The sequence below is a fragment of the Narcine bancroftii genome, chromosome 1, assembly GCF_036971445.1.
Source record: "Narcine bancroftii isolate sNarBan1 chromosome 1, sNarBan1.hap1, whole genome shotgun sequence".
NCBI lineage: Eukaryota > Metazoa > Chordata > Chondrichthyes > Torpediniformes > Narcinidae > Narcine > Narcine bancroftii.
In genome coordinates, this window is record NC_091469.1 from 206,002,371 (window position 1) to 206,012,383 (window position 10,013).

The 10,013-nt window shown below is 45.5% G+C and overlaps 1 protein-coding gene across 1 annotated transcript; it reads right to left on the minus strand.

The window, feature by feature from the left end:
- Positions 1-1,130: 1,130 nt before the first annotated feature.
- LOC138753661 (uncharacterized) lies at positions 1,131-8,462 on the minus strand. Its single transcript, XM_069916944.1, has 6 exons — positions 8,361-8,462; positions 7,597-7,847; positions 5,728-5,948; positions 5,497-5,640; positions 3,919-4,830; positions 1,131-1,580 (listed from the first exon to the last, which is right to left on the minus strand). The coding sequence occupies exons 1-5, from the start codon at positions 8,460-8,462 to the stop codon at positions 3,926-3,928; spliced, it is 1,623 nt and encodes a 540-aa protein (XP_069773045.1). The 3' UTR covers positions 1,131-1,580; positions 3,919-3,925.
- Positions 8,463-10,013: the final 1,551 nt, after the last annotated feature.

Consider the following 10,013-nt stretch of genomic DNA (forward strand, 5'->3'; position numbering starts at 1 on the left):
GGGTGTGGTGTTACAGTGAGACAGTGTGTAGGGTGGGGTGTTGCAGTGAGGCAGAGTGTAGGGTATGGTGTTACAGTGAGACAGTGTGTAGGTGAAGTGCCAGTTGATGAAGTAGTCAAAGACAATGTGGTCAAACAATAATCATGGCTTTTATTAGTGGAAACTCATGGTACAATAATGAAAGACAATAGGTGCATACACAGTTATACCCAAAGGGAGAGTCCTTAACAGTAGAGATAATGCACAGCCAATGTTAGTACAACAAAGCTCGCCAAAGGGGAGTCAGGTAGCTTGCAGACATTCACCACAGTCTGCCCCCGGCAGAAGAAGGGTTAAAATCAAAAGGACAGGTGCTAGGAAAGACTGAAGAAAGCGATACATGGATACCATGTTTGGCATTGAGAATACTCTAACAGCCAAAATACACCAGTATCTAGCAAGCAATCGAAATATAATGAAATGTTTTATGAATATGTCAGCCTATCAGGTTGTTTACGAATTCTGGTGCTTCGTCTCAAAACAGGTGGCTCCTTTGCAACCTTGGGAACTGGTACAGTTCCTGGGTCTGTAGTGTGGGAAGGACCCACTCCAGAATTGCCAGTGTGAGGCATTGGAGCCTCAGCATGGCCATTTGAAAGCTTACTAGGCGTCATAGGCAGGGGGGTGGGGTGAGCCCAATCTCTCAGGCTCAGAGTGAGGGGCGAACCAGTTGAGGCCAGATCTCATAGGGGTACTGTGTCAGTACTCCTGTCTGGGAACTTAACATGAGCGTAGTTGGGGTTGGTATGCAGTAGCTGAACTGGTTGGACTAGGCCAGGGGTGTCAAACTCAAATTCACAGAGGGCCAAAATTAAAAATTTGGACTAAGTCGTGGGCCAAACTAAATATTTATTGAAAATTTTCAACAACATCTGCATGTTTTCTCTTTTTTCAACATATGTAATGTTAAACTTTTTCTTATTAAAATAAATGTTTAATAATAGTTTTGGTTAAATTCTTTCCAGAAGAAGCATTAACAAATGAGAAATAAAATATTCAATAAATAATATTTCTCTATAGCCTTTAAGCTCCTTTTAAATGTATTTTTTTTCACAAGCCAACAAGTCAAAAAAATAACAACTTGCTTCAATGACAAACAGGTTTGTCTTTTAAAATGATGAACATATAGTCTGCCTCCCACCTGTCTTGAAAGGTCCTGTTTTCTGTCTTTCGTTTGGCCATTTTTCGTAAGGGGTTTATTACATGTGAGTTAGGTGACAGGTCGCAGGTGCTAATGAAAGAGAGGAGGTGGGGCGATTAGCGGGCTGACGCCAACGCATTGGCAAAGCATTCTGGGATTTGTAGTATTAGCTGTGCATGGGCTATATTGGCGCGGTGGCCAGCGGGACAGCTCTAATACATATTTGATATGTTCTTGCGGGCCAAATATAATTATATCACGGGCCAAATTTGGCCCGCGGGCCTGAGTTTGACATGTGTGGACTAGGGGGTCTGTTTTATGTGCCCGAGCGTGGCTCTTCAGCAGCACGGTTCCAGGCTCAGATAAACAGCCTGGCCAGTCCATCACAGTTCCTGATTTCCTAGGAAAGGCAAACATATGTTCATGAGGTGTTTGATTTCTTGCAGTACACAATAATGACCAAATAGAATGTAATGCCTCAGGCAGCATCTCCTGCCACCGGGTAACAGAATAACCATGTGTTTTTAAAGCAAGATTAACAGTCTTCCAGACTGTAGCATTAGCCCTTTTGACCTGCCCATTGCCCTGTGGGTTGTAGCTCATGGTACGACTGGTGGCAATCCCCTTTTGTAGCAGGTCTCACCGCAGTTCAACGCTCATGAATGTCAAGCCCCTATCAGTATGAATGTAATTGGGAAAACCAAAAATGCTGAAAATTCTGTCAAGTGACTTAATGACAGACACTGACGAGTCATCAGGGCAGGGTATTGCAAAGGGAAACCTGGAATATTTGTCAATTACAGTAAGGAAATATACATTTTTGTTGTTGGAAGGTAATGGTCCTTTAAAATCTAAGCTAATCCTCTCAAAAGGTCAGGTTGCCTTGATGAGAGTGGCCTCCAGAGCTTTGCATTCTGCGCAAACAGGACACCTTTTAGTCAGTTTCCTGACTTCTTCCAGAGAGTAAGGAAGGTTGTTAGCCCTTATGTAGTGGAAGAATTTCGTTGCTCCTAGGTGGCACAGTCTGCTATGGATCTCTTTTAGCCCCTCCAGCTGAGCACCAGCAGCAGATCGTGACAATGCGTCACGATCATTTAAACTGCCCAGTCTGTACTGGATTTCATAATTATAAGTTGAGAGTTCTATTCGCCAGCGTGCTATCTTATCGTTCTTGATTTCACTTTTGTGTTTAGTACTGACAAGAGTAAATTTTCTTCCGGCTAGAAAGTGTCTCCAGTAGTGAACAGCTTCAATAATAGCCTGGGCTTCTCTTTCAATGGCAGGATATTTAAGTTCAGGTCCGCGTAACGTGCGGTAGAAGAATGCCACAGGTCTGCCCTTTTGATTAAGGGTTCCTGCCAAGGCACAATCTGAAGCATCAGTTTCCACTTGGAATGGAACATCCTCGTCAATGGACGAGAGCGCAGCTTTGGCAATATCAGCTTTAATTCTCTCGAAAGCCTTCAAGGCCATTGGAGAGAAAGGAAAAGATTTAGTGTCAAACAGAGGGCGTGCTTTCTTGGCGTAGTCCCGAACCCATATGCAGTAGTAGGAAAAGAATCCCATACACCTTTTAAGGACTTTTGCTGAGTCTGGGGATGGTAACTTATTAAGGGGGGCCATTCTTTCCAGGTTGGGGCGCATTGCGCTCTTGCGGACAATGTAGCCCAGAATGGGTAGCTCTGTCGCGTTGAACACACATTTGCCCTCGTTAAATGAAAGGTTGAGTTCTTTAGCTGTTGCTAAAATTTCCTTTAAGTTGTTGTCGTGCTCAGCCTGTGTTTTCCTACAGATAGTGACATTATCTAGATAGGGAAACGTACCCTGTAACTCATACATCATAACAATCTTATCCATTTCCCTCTGAAACACGGACACACCATTAGTGACCCCAAAAGGTACCCTTTTAAACTGGTATAACCCCCCCCATCAGCCTCAAAAGCTGTATAAGGCCGTTCCCTTTTCTTAATGGGGATTTGGTGATGAGCTGCTTTGAGGTCGATAGTGGAGTACACTTTGTATTGCGCTATCTGATTAATCATTTCATTGATGCGTGGCAGGGGTAGGCATCCAGGTTTGTGTAACAGTTGATTGTCTGGCTGTAGTCAATAGCCAGTCGTCTCTTAGTGTGATTTTTCACGACTACCACTTGGGCCCGCCACGGACTCTTACTAGGTTCAATTACTCCCTCTTTAAGCAGTCTCTGGGTCTCCACTTTGATAAACTCATGATCCTCTTTGCTGTAAGAATGGCTCTTAGTGGCAATCAGCTGACACTCAGGGGATAAATCACTGAAAAGGGAAAGAGCTTTGATCTTTAATGCGGACAGACCGCAGTAACTAGCGCAGGGGATGGTAAGTGTGGGTAGTGGCCCACCAAAATTTAACACTACACTGTTGATCTGAGATTGAATATCTAACCCCAGTAACACAGGGGCGCAGAGCTCCGGCATAATAAAGAACCACACATCAACAAGGCAATGTCCCTGCAAATTTAAAGTAACTTTACACTTGTCCCGTACAGTTTTTGTAAGTTCACTACAAGCTATCGATATCTTTCGGTTCGTGGGATATCTCTGCAAATTTAAGGCTCTGGCAACTTTCTTGTGGATGTAGCTGTCAGTACTCCCTGAGTCTATCAAGAGTCTCACCATTCACCTCCCCCTTCATAGTCGACTGTTCCCATCCATAACATCCCTGAAGCTTTACAGTCAATTGAGCTATCACAGGGGATCTCACCTCGCCGTCACGAAGTTGATTCAGCGTGCTCGTCTGAAGATTCCCCCTTTTCACAGTTGTCTTCCATTCCTGCAGCTCCAGGATGCATTTTCTTATTATTATTATTAGTGGGAGTACTTTTCGCCTTACACGCTTTAGCAAAGTGGCCGAGTTTCCCACAATAGCTGCAGGTAGCAAATCGAGCCAGGCACTTCTGTCTGGGGTGGCAGCTCTTATCACAGAAGTAGCATTTTTCTGGAGTTTGCCCTTTTCTTTCCTTCGGGGTTCCAGCACTCCTGGATGTTTCCTTTTCGGTTTCTAGCATTTCACTGGACTGCATGGCACTTCTCAGTGTTTTGGCTAGAGTGACTGCCTGGTCGTAGGTTAAGGGCTCCGTCTCCAGTAGCCTCTGTTGGATGTAAATGGAGTCAATCCCGTTGACAAAAGCATCCAGCTTCAAGGGATTGCCGTGTTGTTGCACATTGACTGCCCTGACATCACATTTGTTTGCCAGCGAGTCGAGGGCCACTGCATCGACAGCATCACTTTCCCCGGGTTTCTGGTGTCTAGTCAGCAACTGGTGTCGAGCAAGCACCACATTCCGTGGCGTTACATAGTAAGCAGTCAGACGTACCCGGGTTATAGCCAGAATGGTAGCTCCTTGCGTTACAGTGAAAGGGACCTCACCCAGCAGAGAGTCCAGGTGGTCCCACTGTATTGCCTCATCGACCACGTTGTTTCGAGCCATGTAATAATCGAAACAAGCAATCCAGTGGTTGAAAATTCCTCTGGCCCTCAGGGCAGACTGGTCGATTATCAGCCGCTCTGGCTTGAGTACTGCATCTATTCCTGCTAATAAAATTGAAGTGCCAGTTGATGAAGTAGTCAAAGACAAGGTGGTCAAACAATAATCATGGCTTTTATTAGCAGAAACTCATGGTACAATAATGAAAGCCAATAGGTGCATACACAGTTATACCCAAGGGGAGTGTCCTTAACAGTAGAGATAATGCACAGCCAATGTTAGTACAGCAAGGCTCGCCAGAGGGGAGACAGGCAGCTTGGCAGACATTCACCACAGTAGGGTGGGGTGAGACAGTAGGGTGGTGTGTTAAAATAGGCCTTTTCACACCATGTTGTAAAAAAGAGATTCCTGATAAAATTTCCCTGGAACCCGCCCATGAACATATGGTATGAAAAGATTGGCCTGGGAATTTTAAACTGATCTGCGGCTGTGCCATTTGAAAAAGCAAATGGCCAAGCAGGTGAAGCCTCGTGACGTCAGTGCTTGCGTGCTAAGTCACAGGCAAATTAAAAGATTCACACCTCTTGACAACAGCGGGCCACTTTGGCAAGTCGTGACAGCGGCACAATGCCGAATGAATGGCCATCCTCGTTAACCATAATTCCTTCCGCAGCTGGATCGACTGTATTTTTCAGAACAGTTGCAACTGCCTGAGGGATTATGGGAAACAAAGTCGGTCATTCATTCTGCATTGTGCCGCTGTCATAATGTGCCAAATTGGCCACAAAACGTGGGGTGGGGTGGGTGCGGGCGTGTGGTCAACTGACCTCCCAACTGATGTGGGGTAAACTTACTCTTACACCTGTCATCATTTGTGGGCAGATTCCCCCCTAAATTCCCAGGAATTTGGACCTCAGTGTGAAAGGCATGAATCTTGAAGTCTTGAATTCTCGGCAATTTCAAAGTGGGGTCAATGCTCGCCTGCAGTATGAAAACACCTACAGAGTGCAGCATACGGGGTGTTCCAGTCATGGGGGCAGAGTGTAGTGTTATAGTAAGTCACAGAGAGCAGGCGGTGGTGTTACAGTCACAGGGGGCAGGGTGTCCTGTTGCAAAGTACAGGTTATAGTTCAACTCGTTCAAGAGCATCAAGGTGAAGAGACTGATAACAGCAGGAAAGAAACTACCCTTGAATCTGGAGTCTGCATCTTTTTCCTGTCCGACAGGAGGGGTGGGGCGGGGGGGGGCGAAGAGAGTGTAACCAATGTGGGATGGGCCCTTTAATACAATGCCAGCCTTCCCGAGGCTGCAGGAGGTGTGGACAGAGAAAATGTAGGGGAAGAATTTCAGGGAAACTGCATGTTTAAAAGCTGTGTATTTAACTGTAATTCAGTGTTACCAGAGAAAAGCAGAGCTCCCTCTCAACGTTCCCCAGTAAAGTATTGATGTTTTGTTCCACTTCACAACTCATCACTGCTGTTATATTTGATGTTATTTCAACTGAACGTTCATTGACGGTTCAGTTACTGAAAGAAAAAGGTGAATGGTTGATTTCAGATGAATTGAATCCACAATGCAGATGCTTTGCTGCAGTCAATGTGAAACATTTTATTCAAACTTTAATCACCTTGATCCCAAAATAACACATTTGAAAGATGTAATTCTCTTAAGTCATCTGTCATCTGGTGACAATGAACATAAGGGAGCCTATTATTTTGAGAAAGCTTCTGCCTTGTACCTCACGACTGACCTAATCCAACACAAAGAAGGCACCTTCCCATCCACTTGACTACAACTCACGCAAAGCAGTTTACCCAGACGACACTGACAGCACCTCCCAGACCCTACCACCAGGAAGGGTCAGGGAAGGAGGTGAACGAAGTACGCCATCCAAACTCGGAAATGTATCTGGAACTCACTCCCCAACTGGAAGATTCTGCTGCACTGTACAGGGGGCTGGTGAAGCAGCACCTGAAACACTGCATGTAATTCTGGTGGCCTCACTTGAGACTGGTGTTTCGAGGAGGAGTTTCAGCAGATTAATTCTGGTCACGAGAGCAGTCAACTCTGAGGAGAGATTGTACTCATTGGAGTTTAGAAGAATGGGCTGGGTAGGTGGCGGGGATTCTTATAGAAATACATAAACTGATGCAGGCTAGATAAGGGAGTAGCACAGGTGTTACCATAGGTGGATGAGACTGGTCAGAGGGGACTCAGCCTCAAGACTTGTGAAATAGATTTGGTCAGAGATGAGATGGAACTGGAATTCTCGACCAAAGTGCATACCCCACTGAATGTATTTAAGTCACAGATAAATAGATTTTTGACTTGAAGGAACATTAACCCTTTAGACACCGTGCCCATTTTTGTGGGACTACCAATAAGCGCATATACTCCATGTGCTGGTTTCCTGGGACTGGTTTTTCTCCTTGTGGGAGGACCTGGAGTGAGAGGTTTCTGCTTAAAATTCAGGGATCACTGTTTCAGACAGAGGGGAGGTAATGGATTTCCTGCACCTTTGGAACTCTCCTTCTCAAACGGCAGTATGAGCAGAGGCTTCCGATATTTTTGAGGTAGAGTTGAACTGACACTTGATAAGTGAGGTGATTAAAGGTTAATGAGAGGAGGCCAGAAATTGAATCAAGATCACAGTCAAATTAGTCATGATTCTATTGAGAGGCAGACGAATTAGATGTAGATTGAGTAAAGTCCCAGACCACTTTGCCTGATACAGATCCAAACTGTGTGAGACAGCACAGACTGCCCCTGCGTGGACCAGTCCAAAGCAGATGCAGCTCAAACCTTCTACCTCTTGGTGCGTCCTGGAACCATTGGCTGCAACACACTAGATTTCACTGCTGGACCTGTCCGGTTAGAGAAAAGACTTGGAAACCTGGTGTCTGAAATGGAGAATTGCTTTGTGAAACATTTCAGGACAATTTTTAAAATGTTACCTCATCTCCAATGACCTGGCCACATCTGGCAAGAAATACATTGATGTCTTTACATTTGTTGAAGATTTTGGAAGTTCAGCATGTTCCTGGAACCACAACATCACCAAGTGCACTTGTAAACATACTTGGAGATGTTCCATAGCGTGTGTATGAACTGCTCTGGTCACGGAGGTGAACACAAACTCTCCTCCCTCTATCAATACCTCGGAGAGGCAGCCAACACACTGAAGGACCCATCGCACCCAGACACACTGGGGAGAAAGCTCAGGAGTGTGAACGTGTTCACTAACAGGCTGAAAGACAGTTTTTTTTCCCTGCAGCTATCAGGCTCCTAACTGACAGTGGTCACATGCTGACATTGCTTGGTTGCTAAGTGACCTTTTCCATTGTAACTCTTTACTCGGCCAAGGGCAGCAAATGAGACAGGTCATCATGTGGTCCTTCCGATGGAAGGGACATTTTGCAGTGAAGGGCAAAGGGATCATTGGCATGAGTTGACTTACCTGGTGGACTCTGGCCTAGAGTCCACACACTGACTGGGTGCACGGAGCTCCGCGCAGGCAGAGATCACTCATCAGCCACCTTTTGCCTGTTCCAATATTCTCTGAAACCTACCTTTGCTTTTCAATCCTTCAGGATTTTTTAAAAGAAATCCTTGTAATTAATTAATTTGCAAAAACAATAATCAATCTTCTGAATTTTACTTCTGAGCTCAAACCTAATGACAGCCTGTGTGGCTAAGAGAGGCCCCTCTCTTTCCAGACTTTCTGACCCCTCTGACACCTCCCATCCCTATCCTTTCCCATTCCATCCCCCTCTGGGCCAACTCCATGCTTGGTCTGGACTCGACGGTAAGTGCTGCCCATCCCTATTGGGATGCCTCCCTGCGTCCTCCGTCACACCCTCTCTCTCCCTCCCTGCGTTGATGCAGACAATACTCCAGACAGCCCAAGGATCGGGCTTTCTGCCGTCATTCCTCGGGCTGAAACATGGAGAGAGAAGGCGACCATCCAGTCCCCTTGCACTTCCTTTGTCTTTCTACAAAGTGTGGCCGACATTTTACCTCAGTGCCTCCCTCCTGCACTAACCATGTCCATTGATCTCTTGATGGAATGTACTCAGTAAGCAGGTCTCTCAGGGTGGAGACAGTCATAGAGTTATGGCCAGAGACTGTCCCTTTGGACCATCTCATATTTGTCCACCAAGGTATCTCTCTGAGTTACTGCTATTTGTCAGTATTGAGTCCAGATCTCTATAAACCCTTCTAATCCATGTACCCATCTAAATGTCTTGTAAGCATTGTAATTATCTCCACCTCTAGCCCTTCATCAGGAAGTACGTTCCACACACCCACCATACGCTGATTCAAAACCTCAGCTGCTCTCTAAATCTTCCCTCTCAACTTAAGCCATTACCCTGGAGTTTAAGACCCCCACTAGATTTCAGAGAGATCTGTATAAGCTTTAGGGAAATGCGCACACTTACATGAGGCAGGACACAGGGAGGGGAGGGAAGGACCAGAGAGGGCAGTTCAGGTAGAGGGTGAGAAAGATTGGACGGTATGGGGCCAGATGGGAAGAAATGGGACAATCAGAGAGGGTGAGGAGGAGGCCACTGGGAGCAGAGGGTCACTGAAAACAGCTCAGTAAGTCACATCTGACACCTTTAGAATCTCAAAGTCAAAAGCAAATGACTGTAGATGCCCCAAATCTGAATCGGACAAGGAAAATGCTGGCAGCATCTGTGGGAGAGAAAAGGGATTAATGTTTCCACTTGATGACCTTTGACAAGTACTTCTGTTAAAGTTCCATTTAAAGATCAGTGGTCTGAATCTCCCCCCCACAGATTCCGACTGACCTGCTAAGGATTTAAAGTACTTTTTGTTTTTGTTTTGGAGTCGAGGAAAGTTGCAAATGTTAATTATTGGTTATCACTGATTTACTGTTCCCAATGAGCCCAGGATTCTCAACATCAGTCAATTTCTTCATGGGACCTTTGCCTTCAGCTCAATGCCATGTGGTGGATGTCTCCCTCCTGTGGCCATTTACGATATTACAGTCTGGGCGGAAAATATAAAACAAAATTCTGCAGAATCTGGATGTCGGAAATAGAAGCATCTGTGGGAAGAGGAAACAAAGTAATGCCTCGTATCATTTAACTCGTTAATTATCTTCATCAATTCGTCAGATTGGAGAGAGAAAACAAGGTGACGTTGCAGGGTGGGGTCTCTGATGGTGTGAGGTCAGGGTTACTGTGGAGATAAACTACCTGGTCAACAGGTTAATAAAACTGAGGAAGCAAATAAAAGGAAATGTAAAAACTACGAAATGCGAGTCAAATCCCCTGCAGATAAGTGTCAGACTCACCTCGAGAGCATTTCCCAGTAGCCCATACACTCGAACAATAACGTTGGTAAA

Excerpts from the sequence above, each read along its gene's own strand:
- LOC138753661 (XM_069916944.1), bottom strand. The coding sequence starts at position 8,462 with ATGGGCAGCACTTACCGTCGAGTCCAGACCAAGCATGGAGTTGGCCCA. Across the intron at positions 5,949-7,596 it reads GCCAGGTCATTGGAGATGAG|CCTCGGGAAGGCTGGCATTG; the intron begins GTAACATTTTAA and ends CACCTCCTGCAG. Across the intron at positions 5,641-5,727 it reads ACACCCTGCCCCCTGTGACT|GTGTTTTCATACTGCAGGCG; the intron begins GTAACACCACCG and ends TGCACTCTGTAG.